General features: G+C 40.4%; 1 protein-coding gene and 1 pseudogene across 5 annotated transcripts; both read right to left on the reverse strand.

Annotated features, from left to right (window-relative positions):
- Positions 1-333: 333 nt before the first annotated feature.
- LOC112649786 (60S acidic ribosomal protein P1-like) lies at positions 334-709 on the reverse strand (annotated as a pseudogene).
- Positions 710-4,087: 3,378 nt separating this feature from the next.
- LOC112649785 (INTS3 and NABP interacting protein) lies at positions 4,088-21,622 on the reverse strand. Of its 5 annotated transcripts, XM_035696744.2 has the most exons (7): positions 20,791-21,084; positions 19,851-19,933; positions 13,984-14,147; positions 12,128-12,171; positions 8,505-8,607; positions 5,987-6,077; positions 4,088-4,792 (listed from the first exon to the last, which is right to left on the reverse strand). In XM_035696744.2, the coding sequence occupies exons 3-7, from the start codon at positions 13,992-13,994 to the stop codon at positions 4,697-4,699; spliced, it is 345 nt and encodes a 114-aa protein (XP_035552637.1). In that variant the 5' UTR covers positions 13,995-14,147; positions 19,851-19,933; positions 20,791-21,084; the 3' UTR covers positions 4,088-4,696. The 5 variants fall into 5 exon arrangements, with proteins under 5 accessions (XP_035552637.1, XP_048947877.1, XP_025288011.1 ...); XM_049091920.1 differs by lacking the exon at positions 12,128-12,171 and having other exon boundaries at positions 20,791-21,087; XM_025432226.3 differs by lacking the exons at positions 12,128-12,171; positions 13,984-14,147; positions 20,791-21,084 and adding an exon at positions 21,432-21,622.
- Positions 21,623-23,029: the final 1,407 nt, after the last annotated feature.

Below are 23,029 nucleotides of genomic sequence, written 5' to 3' on the forward strand. Positions count from 1 at the left end.
ACGTAAATATAAATTATCTATAAACATACAGGTGTGTATTTCCTTTTACACATCTAGAGAGAAAGACTCCCTTTTGTTAGTATTCTCAAAGGTGAAAACGTGTCTTTTCCATCAGCCCAGCAAATCTCTCCTGGAGTCTCATTTGGGTTGAATTTGGTTAACGTGTCCAATCCTGAACTAATTCCTGTGGTCTGTAAAATGCCACGTGCTGTACACTGGCTGTGGCAAAAATGACCCGGATCAGCATGTCCCCTCCCCCTTTAAAAAAAATGAGCCCTACATTGGGTGTAGAGATTAGTTGAATGAATGTTTGAAATATATCAAAAAAAAAAAGGTGGTTCAGCTTTTTATTGAATGGGTTACAGAAGAGGGTTAGTCAAAAAAGACCAAAGCCCACGTCATCATCCGACTCCTCGATTCCTGCTTCCACTCTCTTCTCCTCAGTGGGGTGGTAGTGGTGGTGGTGGGGGGGGATGTCCTGCTGGGGCAGGTCCACCAGCCCCTGCATTGCAGATGAGGCTCCCTCCCCATGTAGACACTGGCCGCGACCTTTGCCAGCAAGTCCAGCTGGAGAGGGTCAGCATTTACACCCGCTGCTTTAACGAGGGCACTGATCTTATCTTTAGTGACCATCAGCTCATCATTGTGCGGGATGAGGGCCAAGTAGGTGCAGGCGAGCTCTGAGATGGAGGCCATGGTGCGGGCAAGTGCTGCTGGGCCCGGGGCTGGTGCCAGTCGCTGGATGAAGTGAGGGCCTCACCCCAGTGCGGCCTTAGCTTCTCTGAAAGAACGAGTCCCACAGCGCCTTTGGCCTCACTTCTGATTATCACAGTATACAAATTTGTCCAAATCTATCTACACAAGACCAGCCAAATTGGACTTTTGGTGCTTCAAGATGGCCCCTATGTCTGCTCTGCTTTTGTGCAGGCTCTTCCTTTGCTTTCATGGTTGCTCTCCTATCTTTCCTGGCTGAAAGTCTCTTCTTTCAAAAGCCAAGTTCAAATGCTTCTTCTTTTTAAATAAAGATCCACTTACTGAAGCAATCTCTATACCCAATGTGGGGCTCGAACTTATGACCCCAATGATCGAGGGTCATATGCTCCACCGACTGGGCCGGCCAGGCACCCCCCAAATGCTTATCCCGATGTAGGCTTCCGTGGCCTAGCCAGGTTCATCCTCTCACTAGGAAGGTGCAATCAATGTTACCTCCTAGCGTGCTGGTCTCACCCGCTCTAGATTCTCAGGTTGAGGACAGTGAAGTTCTCCTCCTCCTCCTCATTCTGCATTTGCTCATTTAAAAAGAATTGTGTCCACTGTGCATACAGAGGTGAAGAACAGCATTCAGTAAACATGGGCTGAGCTGATGCTGAACGGGACTCATGCGGGCTGGAGGGATGCTCGTAGTGGGGGCATCTGCACCAATGACTTGACATTCTCTAGGTTTATCTTCTATTCTCAGTGTAACCATATTTGCCAAAACCCTTGCCTTGGTGGGCCTTAAACTCCCAGAAAGGCTGAGTTTCTACTGCCAAAGTGGAGGAAAGACCAGAGATAACTTAATAAGACATTTTATAGATTGTTCAGGGGGGAAAAAATCTCTTTGAAATTATGAAGTCATTTCAGTTTAAATTCCAGAATCATACAAAGCACTATCATTTGTATTATGATAATGATTCGTTTATTTTAGAGAAGACCGAGAGAACGTCAAGCAGATTCCATGCTGAGCGCAGGGCCCGATATGGGGCTCGATCTCACAACCCTGAGATCATGACCTGAGCCAAAACCAAGAGTCAGATTGAGCCCCCAGGCACCCTCTATCATCTGGATTATTGAGCACTGGCTTTCACAACCTTTTTTTGCCATGACTCACAGTAAAAAAAAACAAAAACAAAAACCCTTTCCATCATGACCTAACTCATATATGTTCATTCATTCATTCCTTCAATAAGCAGGTCCTGGTCTCCTACTATATGCCAAATACTAGCCTAAGCAGAATACAGCCATGAACCAAGAGGAAGGGAGGGAAGGAAACACAAATCCTTGCCTCAAAGACCTTACCTACTGGTACAACATATAACAAAGTAAAACACACACAAATACCAGAAACAGAAGGTTAGTGAAACAAAACCATGTTATTACAACACGTCATGTACTCTCATGCTTCATATTTTTCAAAGAAAAAAAAAAAATGCTGGTCACATTCCATTAAGCCATTAAGTCGGCTTCTCATTTCAGTAACAGGTTGAAGCCTGCACACTGGTCTAGACAATTTATAAGGTAGGCAGAGTGTGTGCTGTTCCTACTTCACGGGTGAGACAGAGTGACAGGCCAAGAGCGGGGAAATGAGTCACCCAGTTGCGGGGAGGGGGGTGGGGCAGCAATACGGAAGCATCACCTCAGGGTTTCAGATAGCCCACGGCTTTCCCCATCAACCTCTGCAGTCTTCCCAAGGGTCTTAGTCACTACTTTTTGGAAGAGGCTCACCTTTGCCTGGAGCAGCTCTTCCTGCCCTTCCAGGTAAAATCGTACCAATACTTGCAACTTGCAGGCCTGTCTAGACTGCTGTGTGCTCTGGGTGCCTCTTGTGCAGCGCTCTGTGCTCTGGCTTCCTTCATCCTTTCTGCCTCACAACAGCAGGCTCCTTCCACTGTGACCTCCTTAGGCGCAGGTCTCAGCTTTCTCATCTTCCCCAACTCCCCCCCATATGACAGTGGGGCGCCTGAGTGTCTCAGTGGTTGAGGGTCTTCCTTGGTTCAGGTTGTGATCCTGGGGTCCCGGGATCGAGTCCCACATCAGCCTCCCAGCAGAGAGCCTGCTTCTCCCTCTGCTTGTGTCTCTGCCTCTCTCTCGGTGTCTCTCATGAATGAATAAAATCTTAAAAACAAAATGCATATGGAATGGACCTGAATTTGTAAAGGACTTGCAGGAGAGGGGGTGGAGGAAGTGCTTACCAGCACTAGGGCTACAGGATTTAACAGCATCTATTTAAAAGGCGGAGAGATTAGAAAAGATACCACTGAAAAAAACATCTTTACCTAGGTTATAAAAGTCACACATTAGGTTGAGGCTTCAACAGCATAAAAAGTACACAATCCAAAAATTTTTAAACTCCTTAGCATCAGTAGATAGATTTAGAACCATGCCAGTCGGTAGGTCATGGGTTGCACAGAACAGTCACTGTCAAAACAATTCAAGAAAATGAGGGGTCCTGTAGAAGGCTCAAGAAGAGCGGGATGGACCTGAGGCAGGACAGGAGCAGAGGCAGCTGGGGACCTCCTCAGCAGTGGGGAGTAAGGGTGCCTTTGCTGTGACAGTGATCATTACAATGGGAACAGCTGTCGCCTCACCCAAACGTAGAAAATCAGTTCAAATTCTCAAGAGGAAGAATCTAAATGGCACAGCCAAGTCCAGAATTCTCCACTCCTGCTTTAATTAGTTTGGGTTAACACGCCGTTAACCCAACCGCTATGTGGTAAGTGCAAATATCTAGGGAAGAAGGAAAGAAACTCTTTGAAAAGGGAGATGAACTTCAATTAAATATTGACCCAAACTGGAATTTTAAGTTTAAATTTCATCCTACCACCAGAGATGATGGGGACTCAAGGTTAATACAAGGTCAATTACAAGTAGTTATATTAAATACTGCAACTGTGATACAGTATAAAATATAATTTCAATCCTATTAAAGGTAAAAAAAAAAAAAGACGTAGATTTTAGCTAATTTTAGCTAAGTTTCAAGGGCATAGAAACCTATAAGTTTATATATCTATGATATATAGATATAAGGAAAATTGAGTTCCCTACCCATGGTTTTCAGACTTTGTCTTGAATTAGAGATTGTAATTCTCTAGGACTACAGTAAGGTGGGAGGACTGCATACTTAACTAAGCAGCCCAGATTCTCTTAAAGATGTGTCATGTTGAGAAACTTAACCTAACTCCTTAGAGTAATTAAAAAGGGGCTCAGCTTGCCCCTTTTTAATGAGGATGTTTTTTAATTAGAACAAAAATGGACAATAAAACATGGGACACCATATGTGGATTAACACTAAATAATAAAAGCACGTACAAATTTTAAAGCCACCATATTTCTTATAATTATTTTTAATATCATTTAGTCACATAATTTATAGTAGCATGGGTTTATAAAAGATTTTTAAGACTGGTTGGTAACTTAGTCTTGTCTTAGATTTTTTTTGAAAATGGAGAAGAAGGGAGTTACGAGTCAGAGAATATTTCAGGCTGACGTGTTGAATATAAATTCTACAAACAGCAAATAGGAATGTAACTTATTTAAGCCTATTGGTTCACTTTTTTAAAAGCACCCTCATTTCTTTAAGGTGAAGTACTATTAATGTTCGTGAAAGTCTACTGTGGACAATGATATATTAGTCCAATGGGGGTGGGGAGTGAATTTATGTGACCATCCAATTCAGAGTCTGATTTAGAGTCAAAAATCAAACTGTGTTCCAGAACAGTCACAAGTAGCATCATCAGTTCCTCAGGTAATATAGCTCCCAAAACTCTCATCCTTCTGGTGACTCTCCTTTTCTGCTTTGACTTACGCATGCCTTTCTTTTAAAGAAGCAAAAAGTATAAAAGTTCACCAAAATTCTGAAAGTCATAGTTTGTATAGCACTAAATGATAGTAGCTTTGGCATCCGATATTAGGGTTACTTTTGTTACAAATATTTTCTTCATTCTGGGTCAAGGCGAGGTAAGACGGGAAGAATAAGATTCCCAAATGCAGAGTCTTGAGTTATGAAGTATCCAGATGAGTGTGCATGTGCATGCTAGGCAAGAGTTTAAAAAAAAAAAAAAAAAAGGCAATTAAGCTATTAAAAATCACAATTTTTCAACCAAGGTATTCAAATTACTTATCCTTTTTGAGTGCTTACGACCAAATTAGGTAAATTTAAGATATAAAAATCAGTTCTGTTGCTGCTTAATTTTGTTCTGTTGCTGCTTAATTTTGTTTTAAATACACAGGAGATGGACAGTAATAAAGTATTTTTATTAACAAGCTGTACCAGGCACTCATTTATCAGACCCACTCTGTCCTCTGTGATTCTCTAAAGTCAATAACGAGTCAAAGGCATGAATTACTTTGTTCCTTGGAGTGGGGAGAACTTTGCAGCAAAGATCCCCCAAATCTGCTCTTGATCAACAAAGTAGGAGCTTAAGAAAGAAGGGGAATGGAGTGGGGTGGGGAAGGGAGCTGATTACTGGTGATGAAGATAACCAATATTTGGTAGAGACTGTTGGAATGTAAGTAACAGAAAACCACCAGTGACCTCCCTCTGTCACTACAGAAAGGAAGACTGTTTTTAGGTTGCCTTAAGTGAGATGATCTTTTATGTCTCTTCCAATTCTGAGATTCTAAGGTTTAAAAAGCACAGGTAATGATGGCTTGTTCAAGGGCTCTGGGAATGTTAGTTAAAACTATCCAAGATCACTCTAATACTAAAACTGTTGTTCATTCTATGAAGAACAATATTTTTTTAAGCAGATGGATTATCATATTCCTATGGAAGGAGTTAGTCTTTAAGCATTTCCTGGGCAACGTGGTATGCTGACCATTGAAAAAGAAGCCAAACAACAATAAACCAGTAAGATTATCAAGGGGTATGACAGCATGACAAATTAAAAAAAAAAAAAAAAAAAAAAGTGTAAACCGGCCAGTTCAGCTTTTAAGATCATTCTGTCCATCCCAATATCCTAAACTCTTTTGTACACAAAGCAGTCTCTTGCCAGGTACAGCATAGAATCAATCATGACTGTGTCAAAACCATAAAAGTCACTTTCATCACTGCTGTATTGGTCCTTCAAATCCTTTGGGCATGACTGAACATCAGAAAACCATTGCAATTATGTGTGGAACGTTTTTATTGATACTGCTCCACTGAAATACAAAATAGGAATTGTGCTGGCTTCCAAGGCCCAGGAAATCTCCAACAAGACAAGACTGTCAGTTACACTTTGCTCACCTGCAAAGCTGCCTTTTGTTGGGCTGCAATATGCTGCTGCTCAGCATGATCCCGGAAGTCCTTATTAAGAGAGGGTCTGGAGAGTGCAATGCTAAAATGGGAATCTTAGTTATTTGGCTGTTGAAGGTAGAAACTTCCTTACTTCTGAATTACATTTTTCATTATATATTCTTTATAGGGATAGAAAAAGGCCTTCCAGAAGAAGTCTTTTTTTTTCCTTCTCCCACTGTTTAATTTATATGACAAAAGCCTATGTTATTTACTGGGGCTCCAAATTACCTCTATTTTTTATTATTTTTTTGATGATTTATGGTCCCCTACTTTCAGACTGATTCGAGGTACTCCAGCTTATCATAAGGCTACATTTATGATGAAAACAGAAGCACTGAATGTTTCAAGCAGAAGGTACAGCACGCGAAAGCCCAGGGCAAAAGACCTTGGTGTATCTGAAGAAATTAAGAGCTCAACAGGACCGGAGGTCAGGGTTGAAAGGAGATGAAGAGGGTTGGCAAAAAATGACATTGGGGTAAAAGGCAGGTACAGGGTATGAAGAGCCTTGTGAAAATAAATTAAGAAATACAGACCTTATCCTCACAGTAAAAAGAGATACCCAAAGAGTATAATAAGCAGAGGAGTGACATGGTCACAAGTACCACATGATGGCTCAGGAAGACCACTGCTAGGCACACAGTGCTGGTCACCTCCTCAATAACAATTTTTCTCCCTACTGTCTTGCTAATGGAATCCAAACTTAGTTCAATTATTGCTGGTCCCATGCCTCAGGGCTGGCCAGGCTCATCCCTCAGGGGATGGACTTTGATTGGTGTAAGACAATGCCATTCCCCCTGCTGGTTTCTGGTTTAGGCAAGAGAAAGATACACAATTCTGGGCAACTAGACTCAATGGGTCGTCTGCTGGAAGGCTTCTGAGGACATTCTCTAGCCTCTTACAAAAGAAACATAGGACAGGAACCTTTCTGGCTTTGGTCTCGATAGGTGGCTCAGTGTAGGGTGAGGCAGAGACTACTGCAGTCATATTTTGACCACTAGGGAGCTGCCGACCCCCAGGGAAAGACAGAAAGAAGAATTGGAGGGAGTCCAGAGCACTGCTCACATACTGAGCTGCTGCATGAAGCTGCACTGGAACCATCTCACCTGTATGAAGCCACTCTGGAAGCACCTGCCCGTCACACTCCTGGTTCATATACATCCTAATGCTTATCCCAATTTTCTCGATTTCCAGATTAAAACATGACACAACTGATAAATATATTCAGGAGGACTGAAGACTACGGGAAATACGGAGGAAGCAGCTATAGTAATTGAGGCAAGAAACGGGAGTAGCAGGCATCAGGGCTGGGTGGCATCAGTAGCAATGAAGAAAAATAGGCAGATTTGAGACACATTTCAAAGTATAAACATAAGAGAATGGCAAATGCTTGGAGATGGAAATGAAATGGAATAATAAACAAAGTCCATGCTTCTGACTTCGAGATCTGTGCCATTCACTGAGACAAGAAGCCCAAGAATAGTAGGTGGTTAGTCAGAGCTTGGGAAGGGAAGATGAGTTCAGCTTGGGCCATATGAAGTTTGAAATGCCTAGAGGACAGAGGGATGGAGATGTCCAAGAGGCGATTTGGGACTTGGAGAAAAGACTAGATGAAAGTGATGCAACTGGTGAAAAGATGTGAGAAGACAAACTGGATGGAAAACTGAGCTCTGAGGGGCACTGACATTCATGAGATAAGAGTGGAGAAACGTCTACAAAAGAAATCACAATTGTGTGACAGTGAATGAGTGGAAGCCAAGGAAAGAGTATTTTAGGAAGGAGGGAGTGATCAGTGGTGTCAAACAGTGCTCAGATATCTAATAAGGGAAGGATCTTGGTCTACCAGATTTTAGCTACAATGAGATTACAAGGGACTGAGGTGAGCACCTGTTCTTAGGAAAAGTGACTGCCTGGGTGGCTCAGTGGTTGAGCATTTGCCTTCGGCTCAGGGCATGATCCCGGGGTCCTGGGATCAAGTCCTGCATCTGGCTCCCCACAGGGAGCCTGCTTCTCCCTCTGCCTGTGTCTCTGCCTCTCTTTGTGTCTCTCATGAATAAGTAAGTAAAATCTTTAATAAAAAAAAAAAAAGGAAAGGCAGGGTGGTGGCTAAATATCATGTAAGAAGGCAGAAACCAAACACGATAAAGATTAAGCCACCTAAACGTTCCCTGCTTTGCAGAACGCTTAAAAAGTGGGATGTTGACAATTATATCAGTAACAAACCAAAACCACACAAAACCCTTTTCGTTTTTTTTAAAGTAGGCTGTGGGGAACATTAAATATTCTGGTTAGAATTTAATTATTTAAGATCTAATCAATTCATCTAATTTTTTCAAATCTAACTAGGAAACAAAACATAACGTGTAAATTCCAATGTGAGAGAGACAAATGTCTGCCAACCCACATGAAGTATTTTGTCCAAGACATTTTTTATATCACTAAATATAAAAACCACATTATTCTTCAATACCTCGCTCCAGGATGATTAGTTGAAGACTGGTTCTGCATTAGTAATTTTCTTTTCTCTTTGTCCAGTTCTGCCAAGATTGCAACTCTGTTTTTGTTTTGAAAACCTAAAAACCAGGGGTAGGGGGAAGAGAGACACACAGAGAGAGAAATAAAAACAACATTTTAGAGCTATTTTTAGAAACCTAGGCCATCTAGAAACCCAGACAGCAAATTCTATTCTCTAAGAAGATAAAGAACCCACTAGAGAGTAGCCCCCTAGATGGTGAAACCGACCTCCTACTGCTTCCCTGCAACTTTCCCAGCACAGTCCCAGGATGGAGGCAAAGTAAGATATGGACTGAGGATTTGGAAGGAACTGTAATTACCAAGGTTTTCAGGAGGAAAACAGCAACAGACATACTCAGATCCAAACAATATTTCTTTTTCTCAACTGCTTTCATTCCGAAATGACACACAGTCTTTCAAAGACCAAAGAACTGCAACTGACTACATCCAGCAATGCTGAGAGAGAAATGGATTGTAACAGACGGGGTGCAAAAGGTGTGTCCTTTATCAACTACTTAATATGGGGCTTGATTCTGATCTTCAAATTACATAAGTCTAAGGTGCAAAGTCCTGGCCAAGGACTAGTATCCAACTAGGTTTTTAAAATCTGAATTAGGGGCACCTGGGTGGCTTAGTTGTAGGTGTCCGACTCTTGGTTTCAGCTCATGTCATAATCTCAGGGTCAGGAGATTGAGCCCCACATGTCTGACTCCACGCTCAGTGGGGAGTCTGCTTCAGAGTCTCTCCCTCTGCCCCTCCCCACCCTCTCCCCTGTGCCCACTCTCTCTAAAATCAATCAAATCAAATCAAATCGGAATTAAATGTCAAGATGTAAACACTGAGAGAATGTAAACAAAATCCTCAAATTTCTTGCTTCTCTTGATATATCTCAAGCACTGGCAAGAAGGGATCTTGGGTACCTCCATAGTAAAAATTAACTAGAATGAAGAAATGATCATTACTATTTCCTCACATTACAAAGACATCAGCACTCCCTAGCTTATTATAGTCCTTATTAGACTTGTTTATATGCCTGTGGGCATTTGAGTTGGATCCCTAATTTAGAAGAAAACAAATGGAAAGATAAAAGACTGGAAAATGAACCACAAGGTGAGTTCTCTGTAAAATGAAGAATGCTTTCCAGAGAAAAGTAGCACTCTCCTATTTGTATATATGGATTTGCACACATATTTTTAAAGACTTTATTAAAAAAAAAAAAAAAAAAAAAAAAAAAAATAAAGACTTTATTAATTTATTTGAGAGAAGACAAGCAGGGGGAGTGGCAGAGAGAGAGGGAGAGGGAGAAGCAGGGTTCCTGTGGGGTAAAATAACACGGAAGGATATACATGTACTGTGTATCCAATATCAAACTCTAGCTTTTTATATCATATTATAGGAGATGCAACCATTGAGGGAAACTTGGTAAAAAGTACCTGAGACCTCTCTAGACTGTCTTTGCAACTTCTTGCCTATTTCAAAATAAAAATTAAAAATATATGGCTCTCAAATCCCCACTGATGCTACTTTAGTCTAAGACACTCTCCTCTCTTACCTGGTTCACTGCAATAGCTTCCTATTTCTTTGCCATACATTTTTCACCTTCTCTCGGCTTCTCCCCATCAATCCATACTCTCCATTTTATTTATATTTTTTAAAGATTTTGTTTATTTATTTGAGAGAGAGAGAGAGAGTGTGTGTGTGTGTGTGTGTGTGTGTATCAGCAGGGGGAGGGGCAGAGGGAGAGGAAGACTCCTCACTGAGCAAAGAGCCTGATGTGGGGCTTGGTCCCAGGACCTGAGATCATGACCTGAGCCAAAAAGCAGATGCATAACTGACTGAGCCACCCAGGTGTCCCCAAAGTTGTATATATTTAAAGCAAGTCACACCATTAGGTGTGTTTCTAACTCTAGGACAAGACTTTTTCCCACTTCTCAGAAGAGGCCAATGCATTCTTAGAAGATAATTAAATAGTTCCATCTTTGTAAAAATTTAGAGATACTGTAAATATAAAAAGTCCTGAAAAGTAAATTTAAAAATCTGATAGTGTCTAAATTATGTGGTGAGCAAAATAAATAACCACACTTGAAAGTACTGATGTGCTGTTTACAGAAACATTACTCTCAAGATTAATTTGTTTGCAAGTAATATTTTAGGGTATCAGTAAAGAAACTGTATATAGGGATCCCTGGGTGGCGCAGAGGTTTGGCGCCTGCCTTTGGCCTAGGGCGCGATCCTGGAGACCCAGGATCGATTCCCACGTCGGGCTCCCGGTGCATGGAGCCTGCTTCTCTCTGCCTGTGTCTCTGCCTCTCTTTCTCTCTCTGTGACTATCATAAATAAATAAAAAAATTAAAAAAATTAAAAAAAAAGAAACTGTATATACATAGAAATTGTATGTACAAAGCATTAAAAAGATTACATGAAGATAATTTGATCAATAATGTTCAGATAAATACAAGCACAATTGAGCTTTTCAGTGCTCTTCAATGTGTTTAAGCTTACATATGTTATTTCCAATTGTCTATCCTCTGTGAAAAGGAACCAGAGTTCTGAGCAGAGTACTAGTTGCATGTCTTAGGGTAGAAAAAAAAAAAATCAAGAGATGGGCCTGGAACATCTTGTCAGAGAGCAAGAAGTTTTTTTTTTTTTTAAAACATCCAGGGTAGTGCTGAAAGAACAAAGAAGCCAATTTGAGGTTAGCCAGGCTGTCACAATTGGAACATTAAAAAGAGAATAATAATTATAGCTGAATGGAACATATTGAATCTATGATACGCCATGGCTTCATAATAAGATACAAAAGGAAAAGTTAAAAATACATAAAAATATAGTTGTAAAGAAGGGTGAAAATAAGTTATTATAATAATTAGGTCATTTGTAGTAATTACAGTTAATAGGTTAGCATTAACATTTAGAGGTTTGTTTCTCCTATTAAGTACATGTCTGTTTCTGAAGTATAGCTGTATACTTTTTTGCTTAGGTACATGGAGGAAGGGGTAGATACAGGGAACTGGGGGCTAAGCCAAATAGTTCCAGAAGAGCAGGATAGGGACCAAGAATCCACAAGAGAGGTGGATTCAGCACAGGTTCTCTCTCTCTCTCTCTCTCTCTCTCTCTCTCACACACACACACACACACACACACACCATTTAAAAAGGAGACCCAGTTGTGATGAGCATCCACGTCACACAATGACCAAGCAGAAACTGTTAGCTCTAACTGGATGAATTAGTGAAATTCCTAAAAAGAGCTAACTGTACAGACCTAATGATCCCTGACCTCTTGGGAGATGAAATGTATTAAATCATGGTAATAAAGCTACCAGAAAAGGACAATTCATAATGAAAACAGAACATGGGAGTATTTCACTTAAGGACAACTCCAGGTTGCAAGAAACTAAAAATCTATGAGACAGGCATGAGCTTAAAAAAAAAAATCCCATTAACCCAGCAGGTAAAGTTTAATATAGAAGGGACTCAGTGCACACCAACACAGCTTTTAAATCATCTAAGGCATAACCAAATCTTGTGTTTTGGCTGAGAATCAAACTTAATCAAAAAACGCTAAATCTTGACTTACCTGAAATTTTGTTTTGTTTTGGTAGTGGTAAAATTACTGTAACCCTAGGAAGGTATAGAAAGATTACTATAATCCTGGAAAGCACAGAAATAAGAATCTGGGAAGATCACTATAATCCCAGGAAGATACAAAAAACAAGTACAGAAAGAGTAAATTAATTAAACCAATGGGTTAATATTTTAAAATAGATTTAAGTGTACTAAATTTTGCAATCATGAAGTATTACAGTCACATTAATTATAATTCTAATTTAAACTATAAAGGAGAATTTAACTTGTTTAAGCTATAAACAATTCTAAATGTTTAAAAATTTTCAGTTTTGAAGTTACTGTGTTAGATGAGTGTAGGTTTAATACACCTTTAATTAAATTATGAGCAGTGAGGAGTATTTTTTTCCATGTACAAGATCATGGATTCCACGTACTTTAAAGAACTCACTAAAGTATTTAAACACGGGGTCACTGGAGTGGGCGAGCCCATAGCCTTCCCTCCCTGGTGAAGATGGGAAAATGCTTTATCACTGTTATGTCATTTAGTGCTCCATACTCCCACCCAGAAGCCCAAGTTTTATCCTTATAATCTCTCCCTCTTACTACTCACATTTAACAAGTCACCTAGTCCAACAAATTTTACATCCTCAAGTCTCTAAAATAACTTCCCTTCTCAATTCCTTTTCCAGTCTAATCAAGCAAAATTATATTTTGCATAATTTTCTAGATCTTAATGTGTATCTACATGAGGCTGAGAGCCATAAAGGCTACTTTACAGAGAAAGGGTATGGTAAGATCTCTTAGGCTTTTATTTCTGATCTTGTCTAAAGGTCCTGAAACCTATGCTTCCTTCTTGATTTTTTTTAAAAAAACAATATAGTATTATGTTACATGTCTGTTTTGCACAAAATACTTATTATAAAACTATAAAAGTCAACAGACAGCACTTAGGGAATAATAATAGCTTATTTCAAATTTGAAACTTAAGGCACAAACTAGGTAATCTATCTGGTTATTTGAAGTATAATGTTCTATAGTAAGACTCTCCCACCTTCAGGGTTTATACCAATGAACTCTAACTACCACATCAATAGGTAACATTTAACTAACTTTTATTACACTCACTACATGAGTTTTTTTTTTAAAACACACACCCATCGCTTGCCATAATTTAACATTTTACTTTTACATTCTTTTGCACATATCATAGTTACATGTAACTTTTACGTTCTTAGAAGCATGAGAGTGTTAAAAATATTTATCTCATGTACAGTACTTAATATTCCTTTATAATTAACCTTCTCCTAATAAAATTATCTTATAATAAAGCAGCACACTCAAAAATATTTCTACTTTTAGAACTATAACCCTATCTCCTTTCACAATCATATATATTCTCACTTCTACGTTCGTTCATAGAAACATATAACTCCCACACTTTTTTTTTTGTCACTAAAAACATTCCTGAGGAACAAGCATCACATCAAATCGTATTTAAAACCTACCAGCTGATTATCACTTTACATGAATAGCTCTACCACAGTTAAATAAGCACTAACTGGAATTCTTTTTATTGGAAAAAATATTCTAAAAGAATGAAAATTATTTTGTTTGATCAGTGGAGTTATGGATAATCTGCTTTCCAATTACAGTTGATAAATTGCTTTCACAACAATATTTTAAAAGACATTTAATATATTATTCAAATCTTTTCAAGTGGCTATCCTACAGGCTATATACTCTTCACAACTATACATTAAATCAATGTATCATACTTAAGATACCCGTTTAGTATTAAAGGAAAGTCACTATGGCACTATTAGTTTAACATGTTTTAAGTTATTTATTGAATCAACATATATTTACTGTGTATCCATCGTATACAGGCACTAGATAGGTTCTAAGGATACAATGATGAGCCAAAACTTGACATGATTCTAGCTCTCATGGTTCTCAAACAGTCCAGTGAGGATAGAGATGATCAAATAATTACACCAATGAATGTATACTTAGAATCTAAGATGAGTAGTCTGAAATAAAGAAAGAAAATTCTGTAAGCATTTATAACAATATTACTGTGGGAATCAATGTTGAATAAACTTGATCTAGACTGGGAGTAGGGGGAGCAGTAAAGGCTTCCAGAAAAAGTAATGCTTGAACTGAAATCTAAAGGACAAATAAGTAAGCTCATTAGGGATTGGGGGAAAATAACACTTTCCCCTATAAAAAGAGCAGTGGTTGCAGTGTTGAGAATAGGCTAGACAAAAGGAAACAGGAGACTATGACAGTGGAACAAACTGGAGATGACAAAAGTTGTTATGGGCCAGGGAAATGGAAAGATTGGAACAGATCCAAGAGCTATTTAGGAAGTTAAATCAACAGGACACTGAAAGAGTAAATATGAAGTAAAGAATGATGAAGAAGTAGTCATGGATGGCTCCTAGATTTTCGGCTCATATAGTTAAATGGTGAATTATCCTATTTTTCTATTGCTGCTGTAACAAATTACTATAAATGTAGTCGCTTAAAACAACACAAATCTATTATCTCACGGTTCTGCAGTTTTGGGATCTTACTGGACTAACATCCAGGGCTCCATTTCTTTCTGGAGCCTCTGGTGAAGAATCTGTTTCCTTGCCTTTTCCAGTTTCTAGAAGCTGCCTGAGTTCCTTGGATCCTGGTATTCTTTCTCTGCCTTCAAACCCAGCAACACTGTATCCCTCTGACCCTTCTTCATTTCTCTCTCTGACCACAGCTAGGAAAAAAAAATTGCTGCTTTTCAGGATTCATGTGATTAATATGGGCCCACCTGGATAATCCAGGATAATCTTCCCATTTCAAGGCCCTTAACCTTCATCACATGTGCTGAGTTCTTTTGCCAGAGAAGGTAACATAGTCACGGGTTCTGGGGATTATGAAGTGGGGGGATCATTTTGCCTACCACACTTCTTAATGATATATATAATGTATTCAGTGGCTAAAGCTCAAACCTCATCTAGGGGGGACTGCTTGATGTCTAAGTCATAGCAGAACGAAAGAATATAACATTATTAAGTTAATGTGAGTTGATTAGTATCAATAATTAGTCCTTTTGGTATCTAGTTGATGGCAAACACTTCTTATATCTAGTAAGATCAGAAAAATTATTCAACTCTTAGCTACTTTTTGGACTTTACTGAAAACACACATCAAAGGAAAGGAATGGATCTTAATGTCTATTCAGGTGACCTCCCCATTTTCAAGTTCTCACTCAGTCCTCAAGGACTTAGTTCTTGTAAGATACTGCCACTTTCTCTCCCCATTTCAGAGCTAGCTAAACAACATGATGAATCATCTTTACCTTCCTTTTGAACCAACTTTCCCTCATCACTCATTTTTCTTTTCCTCTTACCGATAAATTCCTACACCCATTTCACAACAAGGATTTTCTGCTTAAAAACAGAAAATAGAAGTAAAATACCTAGCATATAGCGTGCTGTGTGGCAATTGCTTAATAAATACCAATTATTGTCATTATCTAGCATTCTGTATTAGTTAACATTGCTAGATGCTTCTCAGCCCCATTCTGACAATTCACTCTCAGTGCAGAGTTTTTCATTACAAAGAATACAACTGATTAGCATGCGGCTTTCTAGGCTACACTCACATGACAGGCCTCCCAAGGCCAGTCAGAATGGGCCTAGGGATCTCAAACTCTCTCCCAACTATATACATGATCTGAAGCTACTTAATAACCTATTCTACATCAACCTCGTTTCATCCCTATTTCAACCTGAGGCTTACAGATCATTCCTAGAACATCAGAAAAATACTGTACTCTTTGCCTTTGCTGTTAAAAATGACATGAAAAGAAAGCCAGCTTTAAAAACCTACTGCAAATTGCATCTTTGCATCCACATTTTCCTCTTTAAAAAGGTACAAACACAAGAATTTTTAATTATTTTTACACATCAGTGCAAATTTTAATTTACATCTTAATTGAGAGGTAGCATTCCTTGCTTTTCATCCTGACCATAGATGGTTTGGGGTAAGACTTGTATTTGGGCCTGAGATCAAGCAAGAGACCTCCCACCCCACTCCTACCTAGCACCCTGAAATCACAACTAAGAGCATCCAGAATAACTCCAAATCAATACTTTCCATCACCTGATCTGCAGGGCTTGTAGTTATTACTATAAACATTGAAAGATAACTAGAAAATAAGAGAATCAAAGAAAAAAATTCACAGTTCTTAGTATTTTACCAGGTTTCTGTGTGTTTGAAATGAGGTTGGACCAATCCAACTGCCACCACATGATCATAGGACCTTAGTATTTACCAATAATGAAAGATTCTTTACATTGTACCCTGGCCAAATTCCAGTTTGACAATCTGCCTCTACATATTAAAATTCTCAGAACAGGGCAACCCCGGTGGCTCAGTGGTTTAGTGCTGCCTTCAGCCCAGGGCCTGATCCTGGAGACCCGGGATGGAGTCCCGTGTCAGGCTCCCTGCATGGAGCCTGCATGGAGCCTACTTCTCCCTCTGCCTGTGTCTCTGCCTCTCTCTCTCATGAATAAATAAATAAAATCAAAATAAAATAAAATAAAATAATAAAATAAAATAAAATAAAATAAATAAAATAAAATAAAATAAAATAATAAAATAAAATAAAATAAAATAAAATAAATAAATAAAATTCTCAGAACATGACTTAGCAATCAAGTAGCCATTAAGAACCAACCAAATCTTCCATAGTACGATGGAAGCTAAGGAGACTTCAGTGACTGTGTGCCAAGAGCTTATGGCATTTAGCAGTCCTGACTGCTACCACACTATGACAGACTAGATCTGCTCGAGGGCTCAGTGAACACAATGGGATTCTGTCTCCTACACCAGAGACATTAATTAATTGCAATGTACAGATCAGGATTTTTTTTCCTAAGTCATGGTTCTTTCAGTTATCATTGTTAAGATAATTACACCACTTGGCATTCAGTCTCTGTACTAAGTAGTTCCTATACACGTAAAGAGTAAAGAAATAATTTAATATAGAAAATAAAATGCAATAGATCCAAATAGGTAAGAATTTTAAAATTTTTCACTAGGAGTCTACAGAGCAGGATATGGACTCCCTCTGCTGGTGCCCAAGAGCAGCTCAGGACACCAACAAAATCACTGACAAAAGAACAAAAGCCAAAAGGCTAATCTAAATTCATTTCTATTTAGATTAGAGGATGTTTCACAGCAAATATGATATCAATCAAAGGCAACCCTAAAAATGACCGCATTTTATTGCAAATGCTATAAAAATAAATAACCAGCAAATTGCAAATCTCAATTATTGTGCTATTAGAACAAATGGATAATTTTAAATTTAGTTTTGCCTAGACTGAACTGTGGGATTTTTAGCAGCCATATTTGTCTTCCAAAATAGACATCTCTTTGTTTTCATTTTGGCTTAAATCAAATTATTTTTCACCTGGTAACTTTGATGAAAAGAAGAGATCAAAGATCAGAAGTCAGTGTTGGCCTGTAATTAATGCATAGAGCACACAAATGTGGTTATTTTAGAGAACAGAATAGTATTAGGTAGTTACAACTGTCACCAAGGCTAGCTTTTTACAATAGTACACTTCTATAAAACTTATGCAACCTTTAGTGTGCCCTCAATGCAACTAATACACTAAACGAGATTTATATACAATGAAACAGCAGACTTCCAACTTCTAGTAGTAGCAGGTAGTTTGGTTACACTAACCCTGCCACAGTTTAATTATAAATTCTGGACAAAGGGCACCTGGTTGTCTCAGTGATTGAGCATCTGCCTTTGGCTCAGGTTGTGATCCTGGGGTCCTGGGATCAAGTCCCACATTGGGCTCCCCATAGGGAGCCTGCTTCTCCCTCTGCCTATGTCTCTGCTTCTCTCTCTGTGTCTCTCATGAATAAATAAAATCTTAAATAAGTAAAAAATAAATTCCAGACAAAAGATTAAAAATTCATTATTTGAAAGCACTAGAAACTGACCAAAATCAAGCAGAAACTGCACCTATTGATATTTGGAAATTTGTGATCTTTTGTTCAATTCACAAACAGCTTGGATAGTCTGACCTTACTGGCTTTGAGGTATCAGAGGACAGACAGTTCAGGGCTGGCAGCGTGGAGAAACCCCAGAGGGAAAGGCAGAAGGAGTAAAGCAAAGTTTTTGCTTCCTGACTAAACTACACATATGGAGACCCCAGAAGGATCCAGCAATAAAGCAGCAGCTAGAAGCTAAAAAGACTGAGCACAGATTTCAGCTACTGCCCATCACACGGAAGACAACTCTGAGTTGAGGGCTTGCATTTGCTAGAACAAAAATTACATGTCAGAGCAATACAAAAGAAGCCAGAGTCTCCACAGTGTCTTAGTCATAATATCCAGTATCCAATAACAAATCACTAAGTATAGTAAGTAAAAAGAAAATGTGACCTACACTCCAAAAAAAAAAAAAAAAAAAAAGCAGTCAACAGAAACCAACTCCAAGATGATTCAGATGATGCAATTAGCAGTGACAAAGGACCTGGATCTAGATTCTAAAAAGAAGAAAACCTAATGATAAAAATAAGCCAATTTTTAAAAAATGAACAATTTAAAAAATAAGAAAAGAAAATTTATGACGGCAAGTAGTTACAAAGAAGAGCTCAACATCTGTCATCTGGGAGATGCAAGTTAATACAATGAGATGTCGCTTCACATCCTCCAAGATGGCTAAAATTAGAAGACCTAGAACATTATATAGAGAGTACCCAGAATTTTCACACATTGCCAGAGGGAATGTAAATTGGTATAGCCAGTGTGGGAAAAGGTTTGGCAGTTTTTCAAAAAGTTAATAATAAACTCAGCTATTAATCCAAATATCTACAAAAAGACATAAACAAATATTCAAAGCAGCTCCACTCACAATGGCCCACACTGAGACAACCCCCAAAGCCCCTAAACAGGAGAACCAATTAAAAAAAAAATGGTGGTAAATACATACAGTAGAAGAGAACTCCATGATAAACAGAATGAACTCCTGACACATGACACAACATGGATGAAACTCACACTTTAGTGAGTGAAGGAGCTGGACACAAGAACATGCTTTATGGTTACATTTATACGAAGACAAAATTAAGACAAAACTAAGGGCAAAAAAAAATCAGAACAGAAATAATAAAAATACGGGTCAAACAATAGTTCAGAGTTGACAGGGAAAGGAAAAAAAGAGGTTTGCTTCAAGTTTTGAAGCAGGACACAACTTAGAGAATGGGATTTAATACTTTCCAGAGATTAAATTTTATTTTTTAAAATTTGTTTTTAAATAAAGACTTCTCTAGGATGCGTCTGATTTGCTTTGCTTTAGAGAGCTTCTAAACAGAGGTGATGTGTACAAAAGTTTCTAGGGCAAATGAAGGCAAAGGCATGGATACTGCCTGGTGACAATATAACCTTAAAAGTGGCTCTGATTTCAAGTAGAAGAGAACACAGATGTCAGAGGAGGACCTAAGGTTTACAATGTGAATAATCTTAACACAGGGTAAAACATAGGATTAATAGCTATTAAGAATGTTATATATCTGATACAATGTTGGACTTCAAATACTGGGTTTTTACTTTGCTATTCATTTTTTATTGACTACAGTAGCTGCCCTATCCTAACTTTTCTATCAAAACACGTTTATTAAAAGGGGGGAAAAATCCTAGTAATAACAAGTTCCAGCATGCATTACCTTGTCCTGAAGGGTTTGCTGCCATTATCTTCTATTTTGTTTCAACTATGTTCAATGGCAACTGGTCAGCACTTTACAATTACCTGTTAAAAAAAAAAAAAAAAAATATATATATATATATATATGTACACATATATAAAATGCATCATATTTAACAACAAACTATAAGTTGTCAGGAACAGCTAGCCTCCCTACAATAAAACGTTTTCCGTTCCTTCATCGCTTCAGAAATACACACCTGAAAAGTGGCACAGACTTAAGTCACAAATTTAGATTCTGCAAGCCCTTCAAGTATTTCATTAGAACGTTAAGGTTAAATGTTGACTTTTGCAGACGATGTTGAGATGTTGATACCAACATTTAGCATTACTGTCTTCAACGTACAGCATTACGCCGTATTCACCACACACTACCAAATGAATCAGCCAATCGAGAACATTAATATGATCGATGCTAGGAAGAAAGAAAAAAAAAATCACTCCTTTATGGTCCTTCCTGATGCACTTAAAAAAATATATCCAGATGGGCGGCCTGGGTGGCTCAGTGGCTTAGCACCTGCCTTGGGTCCAGGGCGTGATCCTAGAGACCCGGGATCGAGTCCCACGTCGGGCTCCCTGCATGGAGCCTGCTTCTCCCTCTGCCTGTGTCTCTGCCTCTGTGTGTGTGTGTTTGTCTGTCGTAAATAAACTTAAAAAAAAATATATATATATATATGTGTGTGTGTGTGTGTGTGTGTATATATATATATATATATATATATAAATAATCTCCCTCTGTGTCTCTGCCTCTCTGTGTTTCTCATGAATAAATAAATAAAATCTTTAAAAAATCCAGTAGCTACTGTGTATGCTGAAAGCTAAGAAAGAAAACGTAACGCCTGGAATTTATCAAGTACATCCTCGGCACCATACAATGCGTAAGATGCTTGAAATTATCTTACTCATCGCCGTCTTACAGATGGGGAGAGCCGTGCCCCAGGCCCCAGAAGCCAGGACGAATACTTTGGGCTGTTTCGTTTCCCAACGTCGTGGGTTTTGTATCAGGCTTTGGGGAGATCGCGAGTGGGCAAGGCCGTCCTGCTGCCCTCGGGGAGCAAGCAGTCCAGCGAGAAGACGGGCCCTCGGGCGGACGACCACCCTAACACGTTCAACCAACGCGCTCTTTAAAAGGCGCCCAACGGTGCTCCGGCAGCAGCGAGGCACGGAGTCCCCTGGCGTGACGAGGGCGGGCTTCGGGGCAACCCGGGAAGAGCGCGAGGGCTCGCAAGCACACTCGGGCTTGGAACAAAATATGCCGAGGTGCTCCCGGGGCAGAAGCACCGGGCGAGCCGAGCCGGTGGCGACGACAGGAAACAGGGCCACCTAGTGAGGGGGAAGGTTCTGCAGGGGGGCGGCAGGGGGGCGACAGGGCGGCACCAGCGCCCCAAGGGGTCCTTGCAGGCGGGCGTGGAGGCCAGGCTGGGCGCGGGGCAGCGAGGAAGCCGAGGAGGCCGCTGCCCCGTGGCCGCAAGGACAGCGGCGGCAGGTCAGCGCCGGGGCCGCGCACTTCCGTCCCCCGGCGCCGTGGGGCGGGCCTACTTACCGGGGCCTCCAGAGCGCCCAGGCCGGTCCGCGCCGTCCGACCGCTCTCTCAAAGGGGGCGCGACCACTTAGAGACCTGCAAACAGAGCCCAACGTGCGGCTCTACAACCTTCCCGCCCCCGCTGCGCTTCCGCCTCCAGCCTGACGTACACCCGAGCGAGCGGAAGTCCCGCCTCCGGCCGGCCTCCAGCGGCCGCTGCCCAATGAGAGCCGGGCTTTAACTGCTGTTTCCCTGCCCGCCCCCAAACCCGCCGGCCGAGGCCACTTCCTTTCCGAAGAGTGGCAGCCGAAGGGGCTCCTGGGAGATGCAGGCCGCGCGCTGGGGGGCGGGGTCCGAGGGGGGCGGGGCTCGGGGGCGGGGCTCGGGGCGGGGCCGACAGCGGCTGGGGCCCTAGCGCCCTAGCGCCCTAGCTGCTCTGCGGTTAAGGCCGCGGGGTTCGGAGAGGAGTCGCCAGCCCTGCCAGGCCTGCGGCGATAGGAGGGGGAGGGGAGGGCCGGTCCGGGTTCACCCGCTGGGCGGGCTTTCCAGATTCCACAACCACCAGGGGGCTGTGCGCCCGCACACGTCCACAAATCCCAGGGAGGTGGGTTTTTGTTGTTGTTGTTTATAGTTCACACTAAGCATGCAGAAATTTTTGCTACTGTGCAATAATCTGTTCAAGAAATGGCTGAGTCACAGCTCAGAACACGAGGACTCTTCTAGTAGGTTCACCCGATGACCTGATTCCAATGCAGCGGATCTACATACTTACCTTGAAAGGTAACAATGTATTGATGTGTGTCCCCTGTTCTGTGGTCAGCAACCCCCGTTACGCATATTTTGTAGAATTCGAACATACTTTTTTTAAAAAAAAATATTTTATTTTTTCATGAGAGACACAGGCAGAGGGAGATGCAGGCAGCCCGATGTGGGACTTGATCCTGAATCCCAGGATCACGCCCTGAGCTGAAGGCAGATGCTCAACCGCTGAGCCACCCAGGGGCCCCTGAGCATACATTCTTAAAAACCAGCATTTGCTCCATGGTCAATGTTTACATTATTTTGTTATATAATTTTGTTATGCACGGGTCTAGGACTGAAACAATAACACCCCCAAGCATTTATTGAGTGCCTTCTGTATGCTAGGTTCTTCTTGTGCATAAACTCTGATCCTGTCATTTCCCGGTTTATATAGGATTTGTATTTATATATTTATATATAAAACTCAGAGATGTTGAGTTACTTTATGTCAAGTAACAAGCTGAGTTTCAAAGGAGTAAATGTTTGCCAGATGCTAAGGCCCAGGTTCACACATTGTCTCTGCTCTGGAGGAAGGAATTCCTCTGAGGCCAGATCTTGTTGACCTCCTTCATACAAATACAAAGTGTAACACCTGAGCACTTGGGTAGTCCGCAGGGACCTAAGAGGCCTCTGTGAAGGGGGCCTGGCTGGTCCAGTTATAAGGACATAGGACTCTGGATCTCCAGGTTGTGAGTTTGAGCCCCATGTTGGGTGTAGAGATTATTTAAAAATATTTTAAAAATGAAATATTTACCCAAAAAGGGTGGGGGCATGTTTTCGTCCTGGGCTAATTAAAAACACAGCTGGGATGTATATGG

Source organism: Canis lupus, chromosome 11, assembly GCF_003254725.2.
Source record: "Canis lupus dingo isolate Sandy chromosome 11, ASM325472v2, whole genome shotgun sequence".
NCBI classification, from domain to species: Eukaryota; Metazoa; Chordata; class Mammalia; order Carnivora; family Canidae; genus Canis; species Canis lupus.

What these genes read in the sequence shown, in the direction of transcription:
- LOC112649785 (XM_035696744.2), bottom strand. An exon ending in AAAACAAAACAAAATTTCAG is followed by an intron (nt 8,608 to 12,127) that starts GTAAGTCAAGAT and finishes CCTGGTTTTTAG; the next exon opens with GTTTTCAAAACAAAAACAGA. An exon ending in ACTAATCATCCTGGAGCGAG is followed by an intron (nt 6,078 to 8,504) that starts GTATTGAAGAAT and finishes TTCCCATTTTAG; the next exon opens with CATTGCACTCTCCAGACCCT.